The sequence below is a fragment of the Molossus molossus genome, unplaced genomic scaffold (assembly GCF_014108415.1).
Source record: "Molossus molossus isolate mMolMol1 unplaced genomic scaffold, mMolMol1.p scaffold_m16_p_10, whole genome shotgun sequence".
NCBI lineage: Eukaryota > Metazoa > Chordata > Mammalia > Chiroptera > Molossidae > Molossus > Molossus molossus.
Window position 1 is genome coordinate 89,929,825 of NW_023425345.1, and position 26,599 is coordinate 89,956,423.

General features: G+C 37.2%; 1 protein-coding gene across 7 annotated transcripts in view; it reads right to left on the reverse strand.

The window, feature by feature from the left end:
* Positions 1-26,599, reverse strand: part of CEP83 (centrosomal protein 83) — a 141,144-nt gene that overhangs the window by 93,208 nt on the left and 21,337 nt on the right. For 4 of the 7 annotated variants that reach the window (XR_004958266.1, XM_036250807.1, XM_036250808.1 and 1 more), the window contains exons 2-3: positions 739-1,012; positions 137-287 (exon numbers count right to left, since the gene is read on the reverse strand). Coding sequence is in view for 6 of the 7 variants with exons in the window: in XM_036250807.1 (XP_036106700.1) it covers positions 137-287; positions 739-911 (324 nt within the window). In the remaining variant the exon portion in view is untranslated. Of the gene's footprint in view, positions 1-136; positions 288-717; positions 1,013-1,164; positions 1,346-16,995; positions 17,018-26,599 lie in introns of those variants that run through there. The other 3 variants (XM_036250806.1, XM_036250805.1, XM_036250810.1) reach the window with 3 other exon arrangements.

The following is a 26,599-nucleotide window of genomic DNA, read 5'->3' on the forward strand; positions in this document are numbered from 1 at the left end:
GGGTGAGGATAAAATAAGCTAAACCCTACATGGTAGTGAAAATCTAGACTATAAGAAAGAAAATTAAAGTATACCACCAAACTACTTCCACTAAATATCTGACAATTTTTATATTAACTCAAATACATTTTCTTACCTGCGGCTTTATTTCTTCTAAGTCTTTAGTTCTCTTTAATAATTCCTCTCTTAGCTCTTCAAACAGCAGCTGAAATTTTTCCATGTTAGTTTGCTTTTCATTTAACAGGCGTGTCAATTCATTTTGTGACTTTTTGTACTCATCTTGCAACCTGATTTTTTTTTTTAAAAAGAATTCAATTTTAAGTGTCTTCCTTGTTTTCTAACTGTATTACTTTTTATGTAAAGTCAACCAACACTATAGAAAAACAATATCATATATTCTATTAAAACTGCAAATATCTTTTCTTTATAAGAATTTCATTTAATTATTAACACTGCAGTTTCTAAATGCAATTTTACTTTGAGGGGAAAAACCAATTTAGCCACACAGATAAATTTAATTGTATATGTCTTAGCTACTTTAAAAATAAGACTTTTATAAATTCATAATCCACATCATACTTAGTTTTGAATAAAGCAATTTTAAAGCAAAAAAATTACTGTATTAAAAAAGTTTTAAATGTATATAATGCAAAAAAACTAAAATACTGTATGTTCCAGAAAAAATATTTTTTAAAAATTTTTAATCAAGCCCCTTACCTCCAAATTTAAGTACTTTACCTTGTGTGTTCAGCTTTCAGTGTCTGATAATTAATTTTATGATGTTCACATCGTAACCTTTCATCAATTAACATTTTTTGTAACTCGGAGTCAGAATTTCTCAGCCCACTGTCTCCTCCAGGAGGACAAACGGTGTGAAGAGTGTCCATATTGGTAGGTAAGCTGACAACCATGTGAAAATAAGTTCTGGCTTTTTTATTGTTTTAGTTTTCTCTCCAAGATTATTTTCCACTTTCTTCTTGCTAAGACAGGATCTTAGGAAGCCAAATAATACCTGCACATAGAAATAATAATCAAAAATCAGTGAACTCCTTCATTCATGTTATATATTTTTATCACTTATTCTCCTTATCATTTCTATAATAAACCTGACTTTCAGATTTAACTATTCATAAAACAAAATTCAAAAATATAGCTGAATAATACCTTAACAAATTTTCTTTACTTCCACACAAAGTTTCTGTGACCATTAAAGTCGCCGCTTCAAGTATTAACACAACTAGAAGCACTGACTTTTCCAGTTTAGGTATACTCCTGAATTCACAAACCCCAGATGTTTTCTGAAGCTACTGGCTTCAACTTCTACAGTGGATCCTGGTACAAAATCCATATCCTGAATCCAGGGAAAAGCCACTTGTAAAGTGGTAAGTGACTGGGGAGAATCATAGTCTTCACAAACATGACCTACAGTAAGTAACTGTGTGTGTGATTGATTAATGCTACAGTCTTTTATTTGACACAAGGTGAACTGAGTCAGGCTGCAGATTCAGATGACAAATCAGTTAACACATAAATAATGATCTCTTCCTACATGTTATGCACTGTGCTAAGAACAAGAATCTGAATCAGCCCTGGCTGGTTTGGCTCAGCGGTTGGAGCGTCGGCCTGTGGTACAGAGAGACCCGGGTTCGGTTCCCGCTAAGGGCACGTACCTCGGTTGCAGTTTGTCCCCGGCCCTGGTTGGTCGTGCGGGTGGCAGCCACTCGATGTGTCCCTTCACATCGATGTTTCTCTCTCTCTCTCTTCCTCTCTCTCCCTCCCGCTCTATCTGAACAAAAAAAAAAAAAAAGAATCTGAATCATCTCATCTATCCCCAAAAGCAATGACCCAGTATAATAAAATAACTAAGACTTCCGGTCAAGATGGCGGCGTAGGTAAACGTAGTATCGCGTCCTCCCACAACCACATCAAAGTTACAACTAAACTACAGAACAACCATCATTCAAAACCGCCTGAAATCAAGCTGAATGGAAGTCCTACAACTACGGAATTAAAAAAAGCAGCTACATCCAGACTGGTAGGAGGGGCGGCGGTGCGAGGGGTGGCGGCACACCAGCGCGACGGGCTGGTCCCACACCCAAGTGTGGCGGATAAAAATCAGGAGGCTCCCGCGGCTGGGAAGGTCCTTCCTGAGGACTGAGGGGTCCTCGTCCCACACCAGGTGCCCCGCTCAGGGTTCCAGTGCCAGGAAGAGAAGTTCCCATAACTTCTGGCTGGAAAAACCAGCAGGAACTGAGGCTCGGGGAGGCTGAAGTGGCTGGAGCCCCAGGTAGCTCCTTAAAGGGCCCACGCACGGACTTATCGGACTCTCTCCCTCTAAGCTTGGAGGGGAGGCAGCTCGAGGGGCACCAGAGACATACAGGGAAGAACTGAGCTGTTTGGCACTGGAGCGAGGGCTGGAGAGGGGACAATCGTGCTGTAAGAGGCCTTTGTTCCTTTGGTGAGCCGTTCCCTGGGACAGCAGACAGTCTCCATATCGGGACTCCAGCAACCTGGCTCACACTGGTAGCCCCGCCCTGCTGACTCCCTGAGGCCCCGCCCCACCCCACCCAACTTTCAAGCCCACCCAAGCTGTTGCCACTTGCTTAACCATAGGATTGGCTGGTCTTGGATCCTGCTTCAGGTTTTTCCTAAATTCTTTCAAACAAGCAGCATCTGGTCTCAGCGAGCCCCATACCTCTCATTAAGTAATACACTGAAACAAACACAGGGAGGCAGCCAAAATGAGGAGACAAAGAAACAGGTCCCAAATGAAAGAACAGAACAAAACCCCAATAAAAGAACTAAGCGAAATGGAGATAAGCAACCTAACAGATACTGAGTTCAAAATACTGCTTATAAAGATGCTCAATGAACTTAGTGAGAACCTCAGTGAACTTAGGGAGGGCCTCAAGAGCATAAAAAAGGACCAGTTAGAAATCATGGATACACAGTTAGAATTGAAGGAGGCATTAACTGAAATAAAGAATAATTTACACAGCTTCAATAATAGAGTATGTAAATCCAAGGAGCAAACCATCGATTTGGAATATAAGGAAGCAAAAAATCCCCAATCAGAACAGCAAAGAAAAAAGAATCCAAAAAAATGAGGATAGTGTAAGGAGCCTCTGGGACAACTTCAAGAGTGCCAACATTCGCATATTGGGGGTGCCGGAAGGAGAAGAGAGAGAACAAGAAATCGAAAACCTGATTGAAACAATAATGGCAGAAAACTTTCCTAACTTGGTGAAGGAAACAGACATACAAGTCCAGGAAGCACAGAGAGTCCCAAACAAGATGAACCCCAAGAGGCCCACACCAAGACACATCATCATCAAAATGCAAAAGGTTCAAGACAAAGAGAGAATCTTAGAAGCAGTAAGGGAAAGGCAACTAGTTATCTACAAGGGAGTTCCCATAAGGCTGTCAGCTGATTTCTCAAAAGAAACTTTGCAGGCCAGAAGGGAGTGGCAAGAAATATTCAGAGTGATGAAAAGCAAGAACCTACAACCAAAATTACTCTATCCTGCAAAGCTGTCATTTAGAATCGATGGACATATAAAAACTTTCCCAGACAAGAAAAAGTTAGAGTTCATCACTACCAAACCGTTATTATATGAAATGATGAAGGGTCTTTTTGAAGAAAAAGATAAAATATGAACAAACAAAATGGCAATGAATACATATCTATCAACAATGGAATCTACAAACAAAATGAACAGGAAGAACAGAAACATTCTCATAGATACAGAGAACATTTTGTTGGTTGCCAGTTTGGAAGGGGGCTGGGGGAATGGGTGAAACAGGTGAAGGGATTAAGAAGCACAAATTCATTGCTAGACTGACAAACCTCAAAGGGAAAGGGGTTGGGGGGGTGGGAAGAAATAAACCAAAGAACTTATATGCATAACCAATGGACACAGACAATAGTATGGGAAAAGGTGGGAGGGGGGCGGGAGGGGAGAGGAGGGGGTCAATGGGGGAAAAATGTGGAACGTCTGTAATACATTTTACATCCAACAATAAAGATTTGAATAAATAAATAAATAAATAAATAAATAAATAAATAAAATAAAAATAAAAATAAAATAACTAAATGTGTGTTTTATCAAAAAGTAAAAAATAATCAGTGTGTTCTTATTATAAATAATTAAAAACAAGTATTTTAATCAAAATTATTCTGTCCCATTAAAATTCATTAATCTTTCTCAAAACTATTATATATTTTTCCTAATAACATCTCCCTCAGTGGGAGTTATCATGAATTACCTTCTTACTACAAGAAAAGATCTTTAGCCTATGTACACCAACCATTAAATTACTCAGTCTTGCTTAAAATACACCATTTTTGATAAATTAATATGTTTGCATATTACTTGAGAAGACTTTTAAACTAAAATTGGGGTTGCTTTGGTTTCCTGTCAAATCATATTTTAACAGAGCAGGGAAAAGTCTTTAAATGGATACTTGACACCTTACTCTTAGTTAAATGTGCACCAGATTCAATCTGTATAAATGCAGGATGCACTGTTTGTAGCAGCTGCCACAATGTTACTCTGTCAAGAGTATACATTTGCTACAGAATTGTAGTAGGCAGTCAGACAGACAGACATGAACAGAGCTAGGATGATAGCCCAGGTACAAAAAGTCGTCAGGGTGAAAAGCCCCAGGTGTCTAACAATGGGTAGAATTGGGAAAGCAAGGACTTTGCCCCCGGGGTAAACCTTCCTCCCCTCGCATAACAGTGGTTGTGAGGTTTCAACCCCCTAACCTTTCATATCCTCCTTGGTCAGGCAGTTTAGAACCCCTGACCTTTCCCTTCTTCCCAGGAGGTGGGATCTAGGCCTCAGTTGTATTTTAACTCCAGACCCAGAAAAACAGCAAAACCTCACTGTTGATGCCAGGACCAGCGGCATTGACTAATGAAAACCTGCCCTGATGCCCACCAATCAGTGAAGACTATCATCTCCTGAACCGACACACCTGGAAAGCTGATGAATATGCTATTGAGTTTCTCCCCTGGGACCTCCGGTAAGCTCTCCACCCTTAAAAGCTTTTTTTTAGGAACCCAGTGATCCCACTCCTAGGAATATACCCTAAGAAGCCTGAAACACCAATCGGAAAGAATATATGTACCCCCATATTCATAGCAGCACTATTTACAATAGCTAAGATCTGGAAACAGCCCAAGTGTCCATCAGTAAACAAATGGATAAAAAACCGTGGTACATATACACAATGGAGTACTAGGCAGCTGTAAGAAAGATCTCTTATCCTTTGAGAGGACCTGGAGGGACCTGGAGAGTATAATCCTAAGCGAAACAAGCCAAGCAGAGAAAAACAAATATCACATGATCTCACTTATTTGTAGAACAGAATGAACATAACAGTCTGAGGAACGGGGTAGTCCCTGAGACGTGAAAGTGGGGTACAGACTGACAATCCCAGAAGAGGGGGTGGGGGGGGAGATAAACCACAGAACTTATATGCATTTATGCATGAACAATGGACATGGACAACAAAGCTGGGGACAGGGCGGAGAGGGAGTAGGAGGGGGTATCAGTAGGGGAAAAAGGAGAAACATCTGTAACAAAAATAAATAAATTAATTAAATTCTTTTAAAAAAGCTTTTAGGATGGAGGACCCAGCATGCTCTCCCTCCTGAAAGCACGTCCAGCACCTCTCCATATCCCCACCTCACCCCCCATATGCCCACTCCCACCCTCCATCCTCCCACCCCACCCCCAAGGCCCGTTTTCTTTCTTTCTCAGGGTCCCCTTCTTTTGTCTTTGTAACTTGTTTCCTAAGCCTATCTCTTCCACGGATCACTCCTAACTGATTTTCTAAATAAACATTCTCTTCTAGTTTGAGTCTTGGCTCTGAATTCTAGCCAGAACTCAAGTTCTGAGGTTGCTTAACTAAGGTTGGGTCTGATCCCACTAGTCTAACACCTCATGCAGTTCTTGTCACCGCCAACAGAATTAATTAATTGGATCAGAAACCTGAAATGTAATTTTTATTCTGCTCTTTGATCGAAATTAATTTTTAAGAGATAAAAACATACAATAAACCTATCTCATAGTTTCTAATACCACCACCACAGTCATTACAGGGTTTAATTTTAATTAGCTAAAAGCTTTAAACCATCTTGGAAAGATCTAGAGCTACCCTTTAGTTACACAATTAGGAAAAGAAAGATTTCCAAGCTAAAAGGAACTTTTTTTTCTTTTGTATTCCAGTTAATTTGACAGTAAATATTTTCACTGACTGCGACTTTAAAATGGGAGCTAAGTCCTCATGGAAATAAAATTCACTAAGATCTAAACATTTTTGTAAAATAAAGTTAAAATCATTTCTCTCCTTTTCTTTTGGTACTAGAATCTACTAGAAGTAGTTTTCAGAACTTCACTAATTTCAGGCTATCATTATCTCATGTCCAGTTCTAACTCCTATGCAAACATATACATATTGCCCTCTTGTATTTTCCCAAACCAGGAGGATTTCTCTCCTGCTCCAAGATGATGTTTACAATTTCATTACCTTTTCATATGTTAATTTTAGTAACTAATAAAGGTAGAATATACTATCATACATTATCAGTAGGTACCACACTCAAGCCCATGATATACTTCCCCCAACACACACACACAAAAACACACCTACACACACCACACACACACACACACACAAACACAAATTTAAGTTAATTTCCACACACACAAAAATCAATACTGCCATGGCCAGTTTGGCTCAGCAGTTAGAGCGTTGGCCTGCGGACCAGAAAGTTCCAGTTCGATTCCCGCTAAGGGCACATACCTACCTTGGTTGCAGTTTGTCCCCGCCCCTGTTGGGTGTCCTGTGAGTGGCAACCAGTCGATATGTCTCTCTCACATGAATGTTTCTCTCTCTCTCTTCCCTCCTTTCTCCCTCCTGCTCTATCTGAAGATAAATGCAAAAATGTCTTTGGGTGAGGATTTAAAAAAAAAAAATCAATACTAACCTTTCTACATATCCCTGGCCCAATTCTAGGAATTTATTCTATAAAAACAGCTGGATAAGTACCCAAACATAATTATATAAAATTTTTCTTTGCAATGTTGCTTTTAATTTTTTTAAAAAGGCAGAAATAACCTAAGCTTCCATAAACAAAGATATATCCATACTATGCATTAAAAAGGATACCTTTCATCTGTCCCCATTGCCTCCACAGCAGGATAAAGATTATGAATGACAGAATAAACACACATACCTACTTACATATAGTCAAGTAATTTATACCAAATTGATAATAGTGGTAACTTCTAGAGAAATAATAGGACTCCCCCCATAGGACAACTTGCTCCTTATACTTTCACCATTTTATTAATTACAAATTTTTTAATTACAAAATTTTTTTCAGATAATGAACAAGTCTATTCTCACCCTATATTCAAATTATCTTAAACCAAGTTCATCATCCTCTCTTTCAACCTTCCTTTAACCCGACGTTCCAGCTTCTAGTATTAATACTAATATGATGCTATCATTTATCCACTTAACACTCCAAAGTCATCTTCTGCTTTCTCTTTCAACATCACAGATATAAACACCAAATACTCTTCTTTAAAATGCATTCCATTCTCTCCATTCCTACTAACCACAAGAAGTCAAGCTCTTATCATCCCATAATTAGTCCATTATTAGAGCTTTATGTTATCTTTGCTTCCAACCTCTGCCTATGCCACAAAGCACTGCCAGATTAATATTCAAAATGTTGATTTGACTTCTCACTCAAAAGTTCTTATATGTGAGACAAAGTCAAACAATCCAGCATTTCAAGGCCCTACACAATCAGCTCCAATCTACCTTGATTAGTCTAATTTCCTACCATCTGCCAAAAATTCTTACTCCAGCTATATATTCCCTGAACAATCATGCCTTTGTTCATGCAGCTTGTCTTGGTTTGTGAATCCTACACTAATGAAAATAGACTATAATATGGACTATAATTACTGTTCTCTATTTCTGTGATAACTGGATATGAATAGGCTTAAACATATTAGTTAGATTAGATACTGAAAAAAATTTCTTGCCTCAAACTTAAAGTTATAAGCCACTGGGTTGCCTTTCCCAGTAGCCTTTTTCAGAATTTTCTCCCCTAAAAATATTTAAAAATCACAGAAAACTATCTGCCTATTTGTGTGAGTCTTACCAAGGTCAGAATAAATTTTATGTTTTTTAAGTATTTTGCACATACAACACATTCAGTTCTCCAGTTTAATTGTAATTAATTTACCAATAATAGTCTTGGAAAATCCATTTATTCTAGTTCTCCAAATAGATATCTAGTGTTATACATAGAAAGGCCTCAAAAAACATAATTCCTTCTCTGACCTTCAAAAGTGGTTCCATAATTCTATATTCAAGCTTACAAAGAAAAATTCTATATTTTACACTAATTATATGAGGCTTGTAGCTAAAAAGAGAACACCCCAATTCAATTACCTTAAACATTGTAAAAATGTATTTATACATGTATCTCTTATACCAAAAAAATCTGAAGATAGTCTTCTATTTCAACTAATATAAACTAGGTAATGTGGATAGAGCCTCCTAAGAACAAAAAACCTAGATAAATTATAGGCTGCTTTAAGAATAAGAGTAATTTAGAAGAAAGATATTACCCTAGGCCTCAAATTACTCTAAAAAAAAAAAAAAAAAAAAAACTTTACAAATAAAGAGACATAATAAAAAAAAAGTCCATGGGAAGATAAAGCAACATGAATTAAGGCCACAAAAAACAACAGACAACAAACAGGATCTCAGTATTAAAGTGGTCAATGATTTTGAAAGAAATATTATGTTATTTGGTGTAAAAGGCAATAGAAAAAAAGACTGAGAATTTTTGAGAGAATTAGAAGCCATAAACAAATCAATTAATGTAATTCATTAGATCAACAGACTAAAGTAGAAAAATCATAGGATCATATCAGTAGATGCAGAAAAAGCATCTGGAAAAAATCCAACACCCATTCATGATTAAAAACTCTCAACAAATTAGGTATAAAGGGGAACCGTCCTCAATTTGATAAAGAACATCTACAAAAAATCTACAGCTAACAGCATATTTAATAGTGAAAAAATAAAAACTTTCCCACTAAGATCAAGAACAAGCAAGCCCTGCCCAGCTGGTGTGGCTCAGTGGTTGACCGCTGACCCATGCACCAAGAGGTCGCTGGTTTAATTCCCAGTCAGGGCACATGCCCTGGTTGTGGGCCAAATCCCAGTGGGGGGCATGCAGGAAGCAGCCGATTGATGTTTTCTCTCATCAATGTTTCTGTCTCTCTCTCTCCCTTCCTCTCTCTCTAAAAATCAATGAAGGGAAAAAAACAATTTTTTTTAAAGAACAAGCAAAGGAGAAACATCGGTAACAAAAATAAATTAATTTTTTAAAAAAGAGCAAAGACCAATTATGTTGAAATACTCATGTTTAAATTCACTCATGCATCTAAAAGAGCTCTTGAAGCACCTATTGTTTCTTTATTAAGTAAAGGAACAAGTGAATAACTGGTAAAAAATATATATATATAATATTAAATAAATAAATAAATAAGCAAGCAAGCAAGCCAGCCAGCCAGCCAGCCCTGGCTGGTTTGGCTCAGAGGTTAGAGTGTCAGCCTGCAGACCAAAGGGTCACAGATTCAATTGCAGTCAAGGACACATACCTGGATTGCAGGTTCGATACCCAGCCCCAACCGAAGCCTTGTGGGAGGCAGCCAGTTGAGGTGTCTCTCTCACCTCTATGTTTCTCTCTTTCTCTCTTCATTCTCTTTACAAATCAATGGGAAAAGATCCTCAGGTGAGGATTAGCCAAAAAAAAAAAAAAAAAAGCAGCAGCAGCAGCAGAAGCAAGGAGGTCCCCTCTCCCCATTCCTTTTAAACATCATACTGGATGAAAGTCTTAGTTAATACAGTAAGACAAGAAAAAGAAATACAAGGCACATAGATAAAGAAGGCAGAAATAAAACTGTCATTGTCTACAGATGACATAATTGTCTATGTAGACGATCCAAAATAGTAATAACAAAAGGCTCCTGAAACTAATGAATAATTATAGCAAGGTTGCAGAATACAAAGTTAATATACAAAAAAATTACTTTCCTATATATCAGCAATAAACAAATAGAACTTGAAATTTAGAACACAATACCAACCACTTACATTATTAGCATTGCCTCCAAAATGAAATAGCTATAAATCTAACAAAATATGTATAGGATTTATATGAGGAAAATTACAAAACGCTGCTAAAAGAAATCAAATAGGGACTAAATAAAGAGAAAAATAAATTCTATGTTCATGATAGGAAGACTCAATATTGCCAAGACGTCAGTTCTTCCCAACTTGATCTATAAATTCAATACAATCTCAACAAGTTGTTTTGGGAATACTGACAAAATGATTCTAAAGTTTATATGAAGAGGCAAAAGACCCAGAATAGCTAACAAAATACTGAAGAACAAAGTCAGAAGACTAACAATAAATAAGACAGTGTGGTAATTAGCAAAACAATAGATAAATAGCTCAATGGAAATTAAGACAGTGGCAATGGCAAATAAGACAGGGTAGAATTAGCAAAAGAATTGATAAATAGCTCAGTGGAACAGAAAAGAGAGTCCAAAAGTACACTAACACAAATAGAGTCAACTGACCTTTGACAAAGGAGTACATGCAAAAATAATGCACATGCAAAAAAATAAAAATAAAAATATATCTAGGCACAGACCTTACACCCTTTACAAAATGGATCATACACATATATGTAAAATGTAAAACTACTAAACTCCTAGAAGATAACATAGAAGAAAATCTAGACAACCTTCAATATGGCGATGGATTTTTAGATACAACACAAAATGCAAGATCTATGAAAGAAATAATCGGTAAATTAGACTTCATAAAATTAAAAGCTTCTGCTCTATGAAAGACACGGTTAAGAGACTAAGAAGCCAAAGACTGGGATAATATATTTGGAAAAGACATATCTGATAAGGACTACTATCCAAAACATACAAAGAACTCAAACTAAACAAAAATAAAACTAACAACCAGATTAAAAAATGGGCCAAAGAAGTTATTACAAATGGCAAATAAGTTTATAAAAAGATGTTAAGCCCAGGCGATGTGGCTCAGTGGATGAGCATCGGAGGTTGCCAGTTCGATTCCCGAGCAGGGCACATGCCCAGGTTGTGGGCCCAATCCCCAGTGGAGGGCACGCAGGAGGCAACCAGTCGATGTCCTCTCTCATCAATGTTTCTATCTCTTTCTCCCTCTCCCTTTCTCTCTCTCTCTAAAAATCAATAAAAAAAAAAATTTTAAGATGTTCAATATCATGTCATTAAAACAATGAGATACCACTCCATACCTATGAGAATGAACTAAAACCCAAACACTAAATGCTGGTGAGGCTCCACAACACCCCTACACACACACACACACACACACACACACACACACACACACACAGAGGTATTTAACCAAATTAGCTGAAAACTTACATCCACACAAAAACCTGTTCACAGATGTTTCTAGATGTTTTATTCACAACTTCCAAAACTTGGAAGTGACCAAGATATTCTTCAGAAGGTAAATGGATAAATAAACTGTGGTACATACAGACAATGCATTATTATTCAACCCTAAGATAAATGAGCTATCAAGCCATAAAAAGATACATTGGAACCTTAAATGCATGTCACTAAGTAAAAGAAGATAATCTAAAATGGATACATATACTGTAGGATACCAGCTATATGATATCTTGGAAACAGCAAACTATGGAGACAAAAAAAGATCAGTGATTGCCAGGAATTAGGGGAAAGAAAGGGATAAATACGTGGAGTACAGAGGATTTTTAGAGCAGTGAGATTATTCTGTAACATACTATAATTATAAAATACATGGTAATATACATTTGTTAAATCCCACAGAATGTAAAACACCAATAGTGAACCCGTAAGTAACCTATAGACTATGGGTGATAATGATATGTCAATGTAGGTTCATCAATTGCAACAAATGTATCGTTCTGCGGTGGGATGTTAATAATAGGGGAGGTTGCCCTGGCCAGTTTTGCCCAGGGGTTAGAGCATCAACCCACAGACCAAAGGGTCTCTGGTTCAATTCCTGGTCAAGGGCTCAAACCTGGGTTGCAGGCTGGATCCCTTGCCCTGGTTGCAGTCATACAGGAAGCAACCAACTGATGTCTCTTTCCACATCAATCTCCCTTCCACTCTATCTAAAATCAATGGAAAAATATCCTCGGGTGAGATTAACAAAATAATAAAAATAATAACAACATGGGAGGTTGTGAACATGTGGGGTGAGGCAAGGGGTATATCGGATCCCTCTGTACTTTCTGCTCAATTTTGTTATAAATCGAAAGCAGCTCTAAAAAAATGAAAGAAATATGAGAGAGAGGAAGAAAGGAATGGAAAGGAGAGAATACATGACAGAAACCATACATGGCATGAAGAGCCTAAAATATTTACTATCTGACTCCTCATATAAATGCTTGCCAAACCTTTCTCTAATATAACCATTGAAGAATGCTAAAAGGATGGAAAAATTAAAATTACTTAAACACTCTATTTTAGAGTTTTTCAACCTTTACACTTCTGACACGTTAGATCAAATAGCTCCTTTTTTGATTAATTTATTTTTGTTTCAGATGTTTCTCCTTTTTCCCCCATTGACACCCTCCTCCCTGCTCCCAAACCACCCCCTTCAAAGTATTGTTGTCAGTGTCCACTGGTTATGTACACTGCATATAAATTCTGTGGTTTATCGCTTCCCACCCTCCCCACCTTCCTCTGAGGACTGTCAGTCTGAAGATCAGATAACTTTGTTGTGAGGGGTTATCCAACACTTTGCAGGACATTAAGCATTCCTCATCTCCACCCAATAGATTCCAGCAGCACCACTCCCCCCAGCTGTGGAAAACAAAAGTTCTCCATTTTACCAAATGCACCCTAGGGGATAAAATCACCCCACCGTGGCCCTAACTCTCCTTTGAGAACCATCCTTTCCCTGAAAACTCAGACTGAAAGAAGGCAAAGTGAAAGATAAGAGGGAACATAAAACAAGTAGAAAATGAAACAGTAATACAGTGTATTTTGACTAACATATAAGTAATGACATTAAAGTACACAGATTAATGCTTCAAATAAAGAAGAGAAATTTAAAAGAAAAAATATAACCCAACTATATGCCTTTTTTACAAAATATTTTTAAAACAAGGGAACAGAAAGGTTAAAAAAAAAGGGAAAAAGATAATGCAAATACTAATCAAAAGAAATATTATTAGTATCTATAACTACATAACTATTGTATAATATATACAATTTAACTATATGTATAATATATAACTATTAAAATCAGATAAAGTTGATTTTAAGGCCAAAAAAATCCCACTACTAAAGATGAATAAACCTATTTATAATGATAAAAGGTTAGATATACCATAAGATGTGACAACTTTAATTTATATACATTAAACAGGAAAGGCAGAAGTGGTCAGAAATATAAGGAAAAATTCAAAGTCATAAGGGAATTTAACCATTATTCTTAGTAAATAACAGAACAAGTTAAAAAAAAATCAGTAAGAATATCAACAATTTAAACAACACAAGTAACAAAACTGACATATATATAAAACTGTGCCCAATAAACTACAGAATACACATTCCTTATAAGTAGACATATAACATTTATAAATATCAACTATATACTGGATCTTTTTTTTTTCTATCTCAAAAGTTAAACAAAACAAAATTATACAGAATATCTTGCCCTGGCCAGGTAACTCAGTTGGTTACAGCATCATCCCAATATGCCAAGGTTGTGGGTTCGATCCCTGTTCATGGCACATATAAGAATCAACCAAAGAATATATCAATAAGTGGAACAACAAATCAATGTCTCTCTCTCAATCTCTCCCCTCCCTACCCTCCCAATTAAAAAAATTATAGAGAATATGTTTTTTGATCACAGTACAACTAACTAAAACTTATATGGAAAGGTAAACTGGAAAAGCTATATATGCTTAGAAAATAAGAATACATTTCTAAATACCTTATAAAGAAAAGAAAAGCTCACAACAGAAATTATTAGAACGAAATGAAAACTGATGTTACATCTTAAAACTTGTGGGATAGACTTCAGCTTATGGGAAGATGAAACAGATGTACATTTCCTTATAAATGCCAGTAATGTTAATAAATGTCCTGAACATTATATATATGACATCCCTAACATGACTGAAAAATGAAGACTAGAAGGCAAACTGGCTAAGGACCTAGGGATATAAGAACCAACACAGTGGTGAGTTCCCTGCGTTTTCTTTTTCCCCTCATATATGCCCAACTTGGATCTAAAAAAGCGAGCAACGGGTTCAGACAAAAAAAGAGCCTTAAAAAAAGCCTGTTCTCTAGCCAAAGTAACAAGATAATTTTTATCTCTAGCACAATAAAAATTTTAGACAGCAATCAACTCCAGGCTAATACTACACAAAAAAACTGTGGCTCTAACCCACCCACACAAGAAAATGCCAGGTTGTAACAAGGTATCCCAATACCTGCCTGGGTAGTATACAAAAAGGATGAGTCCCCTGATGGAGTGGCTCAGTTGGTTGAGCATCCTCCTGTGCACATACTTGCCTGGGTTGCAGGTTTTATCCCTGGTTGGAGCATACAGAAGACAACCAATGGATATTTCTCTGTCACATGGATGTCTGTCTGTCTGTCTCTCTCTACTCTCTCTCTCCCCTCCTACCTCACTTTCTCTCTCTAAGCATATCTTCTGGTGAAGATTTCTAAAAATTTTTATTTTATAAAGGGTGAGTAGAAAAGGTGGGACTTTCATTCCTGCTGAGCAGTAATAAAGCTTCATGCTCCAGCAATGTCAGTGGAAATCACGTGGTAAACCTGAATTTTCCCTGCTCCCAGTAGTAAGGAAGTACACCTCCTTATTCTGCTGAAGGCCTAGTGGAAAATTAGGACTGGTACCACCACTCAGAAGTGACAAAGCCACCCTCTTCCAGGATGTCAGTGGAGACCACACGGGGAGACAGAACTCCACGCCATGCAGCAATGACGATCTCCCCAACTCAGTTGTAAACAGAAGCCAGTTGGAGAATCTGGACTTCTACCTGGATCTAACAACAACGAGATAGCATATCCCCCTTTCCCCTGCCAAAGCAGTATCAAAAAACAGCCAGCTAAAACAAAAGGTTTAAAAAGGATCCAGAGTCTCATAAGATAATACCCCAAATGTTCAGGTTTCAATAGAAAATCACAGGTCATACCAAGAAAGAGGAAGATCGAATATAGAAGGTAAAAAGATAATGATAGATGCCAACACTGAGATGACAGTTATCTAACAAAGATTTTAAAGAAGTCATGATAAAAATGTTTCAATGAATAATTACAAGCAAGCTTGAAATAAATAAAAAAAGGAAAGTCACAGCAAAGAAATGTAAGTCTCAGCAAAATAGAGAAGATATAAAGCACCAAGTGGAAATTTTAGAACAGAAAAATACAATGACGAATTAAAAACCTAAGTAGATGAGCAAAATGGTAGAAATAGAGAGGAAAGATAAAACAATTAAACTGGAAGATATAACAGAAATTACCAACCTAAACAATAGACAGAAAATAAACATTACAAAAAAATAATGGTCACCCTAGCCGGTGTGGCTTAGTTGGTCGAACGTCATCCCATGCACCAAAAGGTTGCTGGTTCGATTCCCTGTCAGGACACATGCCCAGGTTGCAGGCTCAATCCCCAGTGGGGGGCATGCAAGAGGCAGCCAATTGATGTTTCTCTCACATCGATGTATCTCTGTCTCTCTCTAAAATAAATAAAAACATATTTTTAAAAAACAGGTGTTCACAAACTTGTGGACTAAAATAAAACACCTACCATTTGTATCATCAAAGTATGATTCCATTTATATAAAATAGCCAAAATAGGTAAATCCACAGAAACAGAAAGCAGATTGGTAGTTGCTGAGGCAAGGAAGAGGGGGAAATAGAGAATGACTGCTTAACGGTGCAGAGTTTTGTTTTTTTTGGAGGGGTGATAAAATGTTTTGGAAGTAGAGGTGATTGTTGCACAACATTATGAATATACTAAACACCGCTAAGCTGCACAATTTATTTATTTAGTTAGTTAGTTTTCTTTATTGATATTAGAGAGAGAGAGAGAGAGAGAGAGAAAGGGAGAGGGAGAGATAGAAACATTGATGAGAGAGAACATCAACTGCCTACTTCCTGCACACGCCCAACTGGGGATTTGGCCCACAACCTGGGCATGTGCCCTGAACGTGAATCAAACCAGCCACCTTTTGGTACATGGGTCAACACTCAACCACTGAGCCACACCAGCCAGGCTATTTTTTTTTCCTCACCTGAGGACATTTTTCCATTTTATTGTTCAGATAGAGTGGGAGGGAGGGAGGGAGAGAGGGAGAGAGAAATATCTACGTGAAAGAGACACAACGAGTGGCTGCCACCCACACGACCAACCAGGGTCGGGGACAAACTGCAACCAAGGCATGCGCCCTTAGCGGGAACTGAACCCGGGTCTCTCTGGACCGCAGGCTGATGCTCTAACTGCTGAGCAAAACTGGCCAGGGCATTTTTAAAAATATTTCTTCAACTAACTTTAGAGGGAGAGGAAGAGAGAGAGAGAGAAACATCAATGAGAGAGAACATCCATCAGTCACCTCCAGCACGACCCCCTTAGAGCCCACAACCTGAGTATGTACTCTGACCAGGAATCAAACCAGTGACCTCTTGATACATGGGTCAATGTTCAACCACTGAGCCGAACCAGCAGGACTAAACTGCACACTTTAAACAGTTAATTTTATGTCATATGCAATCTAACTGAACTAAAAAAAAAAAACTTAGAAAACTAGGAATGGAAAGGCACATCAAGTTGATAATAGACACATACAAGAAGAATACACCAAACACCATGCTTGGTTTTTACACCTTCAGTGTCCTTTGAGAATGTAATCAAGACAAGGATGTCATTATCAACAATTTTATTCAACGTATTAAAGATCTGGAATAAGACAAAAGTATAAAAGGTTAACAAATGGAAAAGGAAAAACAGAACTTTACATACGGTGTTTTGATTACGTATGCAGAAAATCCAAAAGAATTCATTAGAAGCAAATTAGGAAGATTGTTAGATAAATATAAAAAAATTAATTTCATTCTATATACCAGCAACAAAATATTTTAAAGACATTCTTAATAGCATCCCAAAAAAGCAAGTATCTAGGCAAAAGATGTACAGACCATTATACAGAAAATATATGGCTACCTATTAGAGAAACTTAAAAGGAGCTAAGTAGATAAAAATATATATCAATTACATAGATTGGAAAACAACATTCTAAAGATATAAACTCTTCCCAAACTGACCTACACAGATGATACTATACCAATCACTATATAAGGGGGAGGGGGGAGGATTTCTCTCTGTGTGTGAAATTTAACACGGTGGTTCAAAAATTCACATGGAAATACAAACAAAATGGCAACAGCAGAAACAATTTTAAAGAACCAGGTAGGAGAACTTTACTATAAATCTCAGTAATTAAGGCAGATGACATTGACTTAATTATAGACATAGAGAACAAAACAGAATACAGTGAGAAATACACCCACCCATAAAAGACATTCTGTTTAGAACAAAGGTGGATTTGCTCAATGGTAAGAACAAGAAAGTCACATAAAAAGTGCTGGGACAACCAGATAACCTTGTGCAAAAAAGAAATCTGAGCCCAACTTTGTATTACACATTAAAATTAATTCTAGTTGGGCGGAAGATCTACATGTGAAAAGCAAAAGAACAAAGTTGCTAGAATATAGAATAATATCTTCAATAACTCAGGGCAAAAAAGAACATGTCTAAAAGGCAATTCCCTGATAAATAATGAGATTGCGTACCTTTCATTGTTTCAAGCCATTTAGATATCCTCTTTTGTGAAATATCTATTTGAATCTTTTGCCCATATTTTTCTATTGAACTGTTTCTCTTTTTATGTGTAGAAAGTTTTTATAAAATTAAAATCTCAATTAGAAAGCCAAAAAGAATGATCATAAATTTTAGGAGGAAGAGAAGCAACAGGTTGTAGTGTAAATTGGCATATCCAATGGCATATCTACTTAGGGGAAAAAGCATTATCTACCTAAGTTAAAGAAATACAGCAATTCCTCTACTTGATATAAGACTCAACTGAAATATAAGTGTAAGTGAACCAAGAGACTTGTTGGAATAATACTGTTTATAGCAGTATTGTTACCCAACGGAAACCTAGAAACCAAATGTCCTTTAACAGTTGAAGAAACAAAATGGGGTTAATGGAACTAGTACTATATGCCAATGGAAAAAAGGTACAAATACACTCTACATAGGTGAATATCAAAAACATATTGTGCAAAAGAAAGAAGCCAGACACAAAAGAAAACATAGTAAATTATTCCAAACACATAAAGTTGAAAAAAAATTAAAAACAGGCAAAACTATAGTATTTAGAGAAGACATGTTTAGGTTAGTTTAGGTTGGAAAACTATAAAGAAAGGAGGTGATTAACAGAAAAGCCAGGATAGATGTTACCCAAAGAAGGCTGGCAGTATTCTACTTCTGATCTTTGTGTGGGTTATAGGGAGTTGCTTTGTAAATCACTCAGATGAACAGTTTTTGTGAACTTTTCTGTATATATATTATAATTCACAATTATTTAAAAAGAATTCAAAATTTTAAATTTTCATTAAAAAACCAGGTTCAATATCATCAAGGACCCTGGTATTTTCCATGCTTCTGCCAACACATCCTGTTGACTTAATTCTCTTCATTGTTGTGAGGCTACCAGTTTCAGCTATCACATGGATACACAATTAACATTAAGAAAAAAGAACCATTTCTCCCACCAGTTCTCTTGCTTACATTACAGTCCCTTTATTTTTTTATTACACAAAACGAAATGCATAAATTTTAAGTATACATTTTTTTAATTCCATGAGTTCACAAGGGAAGAACCAAGAGTATTCCATGTTTAAATATATCACATTTTGTTTATCCATTGTTACTGATGGGCATTTGGGTTGTTTCTGGTTGTTAAGAGTATTAGATACAAGGAAGGCTGCTATAATTCTTGTATAACACTTTCTGTGGACATGTTTACATTTAGGGAGAGGGGTAATATATGAGTAGATCAAGGAATATATGTTTAACTTTATAAGAAACTGACAAATCTTTTTCCAAAGTAGTTGCACTATTTCATTTCAAACAACATATGAGAGATTTGGTTGCTCCACATTTTTGCCAACATATTGTGTTGTCAGTTGTTAAAAGACAAACTGGGGCCCTGGCCAGTTTGGCTCAGTGATTAGATCGCTGGCCTGAGGACCAAAGGGTCAACGTCATGTACCTGGGTGCAAGTTCAATTCCCAGTCCCAGCAGAGTCCTACTGGAGACAACCAATGAGAGAGACAGAGAGAAAGACAGAGACAGACTGTACGCACGCGCGCGTGTGTCCTTCTCTCTTCCTCCCTCCCTTCCACACTCTCAAAAAAATCAATAGAAAAATATCCTTGGAGGAGGATTAACCAAAAAAAAAAAAAAAAGACAAACTGGGGCACATTAAAATTTTCAAGAGTTTGAGCACTCATTGATTCCAATCAGGAAGTGCCAAAGTAAATGTAGTTAGGAGCACTACACCAACAGTAGCTAGTGAAGATGTGGAAGCAAAGCAAGGAAACTGTTTAATTGGCGATAGCTTAAGGAGTTACCTTATTTGGGAAAGCCTACTTGGCTATAATTGGTTGTCCTTAACTTTCCTTTTCTTTCTTTCTTTTTTTTTTTTTTTATCCTCACCCGAGGACATTTTCCCATTTTTTTTGTTCATGTGGTTTTTTTTTTTTTTGCACAGATAGAGTAGGAGGGAGAGAGAGGAAGGGAGAGAGAGAGAGAAACATCGATGTGAAAGGCACACATCGAGTGGCTGCCACCCGCACGACCAACCAGGGCCGGGGACAAACTGCAACCGAGGTACATGCCCTTAGCGGGAACCGAACCCGGGTCTCTCCGGACCGCAGGCCGATGCTCTAACCACTGAGCCAAACCGGCCAGGGCTCATGTGGTTTTAATTGGAATTTCCCTGAAGCACTTTTTCATGTATTTAATGGCCATTCACAGATCTTCTGAATACAAAAGATATTTGCTTTAAGAACAATCACAACACCCACTAGGGGCATGTGCCTTGGTTGTGGTTTGTCCCTGGACCTGGTTGGGTTGTGAGGGGTGGCAACCACTGGATGTGTCCCTTTCACTTCGATGTTTCTCTCTCTCTCTCTCCCCCTCCCCACTCTATCTGAACAAAAAATGGAAAAGTGTCCTCGGATGAGGATTTAAAAAAAAATAAGAAAGATCACAACAAAGAATGTTCCCTTTGCAACAGATAAAATGTGAGATAGCTATTCGCATATTAGAAAGGAAAAACAAATTTAATTTATCTCTGTACACTGACTACTGGTAGCATCCTAAGCACAAACTGCTGTTATCCACTCCGTGTCTTTGCAAATAATAATTTCCTACTCTTTTCCATCCCTCTGCACTCTGATCTAGTAAATTCCTAGTCAGCCTTCAAAACTCTGCCCAGGAATGCATTACTTTCTTCATGAAACACTTCCTCTCTCTCCCAAACATACAGGTAATTATTCTGTCTTCCATCGTGTATTTTGGTACATGTAATACTTTCAGTGTAACTTCCTCCAGGGCAAGAAACATGTTTTATTCATCTTTATAACCCCAGTGCCCAAAACAAACATAGGCACATATTAGCTCAACACTATTAAATGAATATGTTCATCATTCTAATGCTACTTGAGACACAATTCATTTTTGTCATCCATATTCAGTAACGGAGGCTTCCAGACTGTACTGGGCTGAATGCTGGTCTGCAAAAAGATAGATCACTTCCTAATCTCTGTAGTCTTTGAATGTAACCTTATACGGCCCCCAAAATTGATTAAATTAAGGTTCTTAAAAGTATGAGTTTATCCTGGGTGGACCCTAAATACGATCACATGTATGTATCCTTTTAAGAGAGAGGCAGAGGAGGGAGTTCTGAGACCAAAGAGGAGGCAGTGTGACCAGGATCCAGAAGAAGCAAGGGAAAGATTCTCCCTAGGCAGTGGTTCTCAACCTTCCTAATGCCATGACCCTTTAATACAGTTCCTCATGTTGTGGTGACCCCCAACCATAAAATTAATTTTGTTGCTACTTCATAACTGTAATTTTGCTACTCTTATGAATCACAATCGGAAATATGTGTTTTCCTATGGTCTTAGGCGACCCCTATGAAAGGGTAATTCGACCCCCACAGGGGTTGTGACGCACAGGTTGAGAACCGCTGCCCTAGAGCCTTTCGCAGCCCTGGATTTCAGACTTCTGGGCCCCAAACTGTGAGTGAATAAACTTTTATTATGTGAAGCTACTGGTGTGTGGTAATTTGTTACAGTAGTCAAAGGTAACTAATATACTCACCTTCTCTTTTCAGCCTATTTTTTCACAATAAATTTTACCCAAAACCAAATTTCTATCACAATTTTAAATTTCTACCATTCAACATACGAGTATCAATTACTTATAAAACATCTATATATGTATTAGGCACACATACTATATAGTAAAATAAACAATTCCTATTGTGCAGAGTTGACCAAATAAAGAAATTCATGATGTAAATCTTAAAAAGTTAAGTACATAGTTCAAACGGTATTTTTTTAAAGGTGAAACATTATTCCAGTTAGCCTGTTAATCAGTGAGCACTTATTAGATGACTAGTGTCTGTGAAAGGAAGTTTTTAAAAGACTCCGCACACTTCACCTTCAAACACTTCATCCCAAATACTTCATCTTCCTTTCTCTGCAATTATTATTAGCACGTAACCACACCCACATGTCCTTCCTACTACTTCTTTTGACCAGTACCAGCTCTACAGACCTACATACGACATTTTCTTTTGTACAGAAACTGTATTTCTCAAACAGTGGTACAATGGCTATCCCCCAAAATGGCAATTCAAAATATTCTAAAAGCACAGCTGCTGATACACAGGGAAAGCTTCCAAAACACATTCCATTAAAAAGCACATGCTATGCCTTTGAACATTTCAAAACAATGCTTTAAATACTACATGCCCCCAAGTGAATGTTGTTTTTAAAAACATTAAAAGTCTAAGGAGAACCTACATCAGGAATTTTCACTATGAATAAAACATCAGAAATGAATTTATTTAAAATCCAGAGAAAATCCTATACTAGTAACCAAAACAGCCTTTGGATGGCCATCCAGGATGTCTTTTATACAAAAAAAAAAAAAAAAAAAAAATGACACAACTTGACACCCTGCCAAACCTGAAGTACAGCTGGGAGCAGACCCTTCAAAGCCCTGGTAAGGTGCCAGGCCCCATAAGTGTGATTTAGAAAGAAACAGGAGGGTAAGTAAAGAGGAAGGGCAGAAGATACGTGTTCAGGTGGTTAGCAATCAACCACTAAGCACTCTGAATTAAAATGTTATTCTATTCTTGTAATTGTACTGTCTGCCTCTGCACAGCTTAAGTCACACAATAGAATTCTGGAAAGTAGGATATATTAACCAGTCAACCTCAAATGCTTGAAATAAATTATAAAAGTCTCTGAAAAGTTGTGATCTGAACAACAAAGAAAACTCTTGCTCAAATCATGCTTCAAATTCACTGTAATGTTTCTTAGTGCAGGCTCTATTACATATAACATGGGGACTTTCCAAAAAGATTTATGAGCACTTAATATCTTTGTGCAAACTGTAGCATCATCTTTGCTCACAGTCCCGTATTTCTCTGGAAATAGGAAAGGCTACCATATGGCTCCTAACACATAATGAAGGTTGACTACTAATCATTTAAAAACATATTCTGGAAACTTTCTGTTTTAAACTTTCCTGACTTATTTTTACTGCCATGAGATTTATGTCTCAGTCTGAAAAGTTACACTTAAAAAATTTGGTAAGAGTTCCCCTGATATTTTTCCTGGACTTAACATAAGCATTCTTTTGTTGTTGTTATTAATCCTCACCTGAGGATATTTTTTCCATTTTTTTAATATATATATTTTTTAATTTTTTGAGAGAAGACAGAAACATCAATGTGAGAGAGAAACATCGAACGGCTGCCTCCTGTACGTCCCCCACCGAGGATCCAGCCTGCAGCCCAGGAATGTGCCCTGACTGGGAATCGAACCGGGACCTCTCAGTCCATGGGACAATGCTCAATCCACTGAGCCACACTAGCCAGGCTCCCATTGATTTTTTTAGATAGAGTGAAAGAGAGGGAGGGGAAGGGACAGAGAAACATCAATATAACAGAGACACATTAGGGTCAGGGATCAAACCTGCAACCCAGATAGGTGCCCTTGACTGGGAATTGAACCCACAACCCTTCAGTGTGCAGGCTGATGCTCTATCCACTGAACCACACCAGCCAGGGCAACATAAGCATTATTTTTTTCATCTTTTAAGAATCCGCCAAAAAGTACATAATTTTCAGAGCCAGAAGAGGGAAATAAAAGTCAACCTCAAGGTTAATTTTAAAACCATATTATCTTTTTTTAAAGCAATTAAACAATAAGTATTTGAGGGGCTACTATACCATATTTACTGAGTGGTCCACTTATACTAAGAGAGCTTTGAAGCAAATACAGAAATACACAGACCATAACATCAAGCAGACTTCAAAGCAAGGAATAGCTTGCCCATATAGGACATGATCTCTGCTGGGTACAGGAATACAGAAACAAATAAAAGAAAACCCTTGCCCTCAAGGAGTTCGTAATGGTTAGTGAAACATACATGTTAACCAACAATTGGTTAACTGAATAACTGCTGACTGAACAAGAATAAGAGAAAATTTACTATTTCTTTTGTTTGTTTTTGGGGTTTTTTCTTTGTTTGTTTTTTTTCCTCACCCAAGGACATTTTTTTTTTGATATTTTGTTCAGGTAGAGTGGGAGGGAGAGAGAGAGAGAAACATCGATGTGAAAGGGACACATCGAGTGGCTGCTACCCGCACAACCCAACCAGGGCCAGGGACAAACTGCAACCGAGGTACATGCCCTTAGCGGGAACCGAACCCGGGTCTCTCGGCACCACAGGCCAATGCTCTAACCGCTGAGCCAAACTGGCCAGGGCTAAAATTTACTATTAAATATTTTTCATACTTCAAAAAAATTTTACCACATGCACATACTACCATGATAAATGAACTCAGAGAGTTTTAAAATTATAAGGTAGTGTAATATATTTTATAAGTAATATGGGTGCAGAGAGAAATATTTCTGCTAGAGAAGCTGTCAGGGAAGGCTTCACAAAGAAGGTAATCCAAGGTGTGGAGAACAGATTAGGGAGGTGAGAGGGGAGTGGATAAGAGAGAGAGAAAAAGAAAAGAAGATCAAAAATAGAGAAAAAGAGATTAAAAGTCCAGGAAAGCAATGTTGAAGGCCTGAATTAAAATAGTAGTAGCAGGTAGTCAACAAGGAATAGTCCTGAAATGAATTTGGAGGCAGAAGTAAAAGGAGTTATTAAATATTGACACCCCATCCCTCAAAATAATAGAAACTATTTTAATGTTGTCACTAGTTAAAAGACCAACCAGGAAATCAAGACATTTTTTTTTTAAAGTAAAATAGAATCCAGTTTAGGCTGTTGCAAAGATTACAATTACTTCAAGTACTAACCCTTCACATGAATAAAGACTCAAACACAGGACCTTTGCAAAAGCATCTTAGTAAATGCAAATACTGTTACAGTAAAACACTAAATAATCAACCTGTCTCCCACAGGAATTCTATCAGCAAAGGGGTAAACACTAAAGCTGTTCTGTCAGGAACAAAGACATAAAATAAGTATTTTTTTCCTTAGATATCCACCTGCTGTTACTCCTTCTCATTCTTTCCCTCAAACAATCATCTCTATAGCAACACACTCTTAAGAAAGTTGTGGGTGGAAAGCATACGTTTTTACAAAAATGAGAACTCAAGAACACAAACTATTTTTTCTTTCAATGCAAGAGATACACAATATATCTTACAATAATCACAAAATATGACAACTACAAAACAAAAATGGACTTAAAAAAGCACAAGGAAATGTAAAAATTGGTGTTGCACATGTTTACATGGAAATTCTTTTTATAGGTTACAATGACACCTTGTGGTAAAACTTTTTAAAATCATGTTATCTTAGAAATTTTTAATTTTTTAAATTGATTTTTAGAGAAAGGAAGGTAGAGAAACACTGATTTGTTATTCCACTTATTTATGCATTGATTGGTTGATTCTTGTATGTTGGTTGATTGTGAATCTTTTTACAGACAAGATATAATAAAACTGGTTTAGCAAATAGGAAAGAACAAAAAGTGTTGAGATAGTATGAACATATACAACAACCCATTTAGAAAAAATTAAGGGCAAAAAAAAAATCACACTTTAAAAAATGTCACAATATTAGACAGGCAAAAGCACCCTATTAACTGTAAATATAAAGTACACTATTCCCACCCTGGCCAGTTTGGCTCAGCAATTAAGAGCGTTGGCCCACGAACCAGAGAGTCCCGGGTTCAGTACCCGCTAAGGGCACGTACCTAGGTTGTAGGTTGTCCCCAGCCGTGGTTGGAGTTGTGTGGGTGGCAGCCACTCGACATGTCTGTCTCACATCGATGTTTCTCTCTCTCTCTCTTCCTCCCTCCCTCTCTCCAGCTCTATCTGAAGATAAATGCAAAAATGTCCTCGGGTAAGGATAAAAAAATTATAAAAGTACACTATTCCCTTTACTTGAGCTAAAATTATTTTTTTAATGATGCAAAAAGAAAACTATTTTTGTAATCTGAGGCAAAATTTATAATGCTGGCAATCCCTTTATATGAGAATATTGATACCTGGTTTATAAACCATGAAATTAATTTGATGTCATTACTCCTTTCTTACCAATTAAACAATAGATAATGCAGGTATACCCTGCTTTTTGAAAGCTCACTTTATGCCACTTTGCTTTTATGAAACACCTACATTAGTACCTGTTTCCTCTAACAGAAAGAAATCTGAGAATTTTAGCTTTTGTTTGTTTTGTTTTGTTTTGTTCATCCTCACCCGAGGATATTTCCTGCATTGATTTTTAGAGAGTGGAAAAGGCAAAAAAATGAAAGCAGCTTTCAGCATTTGTTTTGCAGTGAGCCAAATAGTAATAGAGGCAGCATGCACTCCAAGCAGCAAGAGTGGCACCGCCAAGCTCCTTCGCCAGGAACTACATTCAGCATCTCAGCATCAAGTTGCCATAGTTTTGAACTGTCTGTGAGCATCTGTGCTTTATCTGGATTTATTTTGGACATCTATTAGCAAGATGATTGATTCCGTCTTCATTTCATGTCATTTCAGCGTACAAAAGGTTTCATAGGAATGCACTACTTTAGGACAGGGGGAAACCCATACCACTTTAAAACTTCATGCTTGAT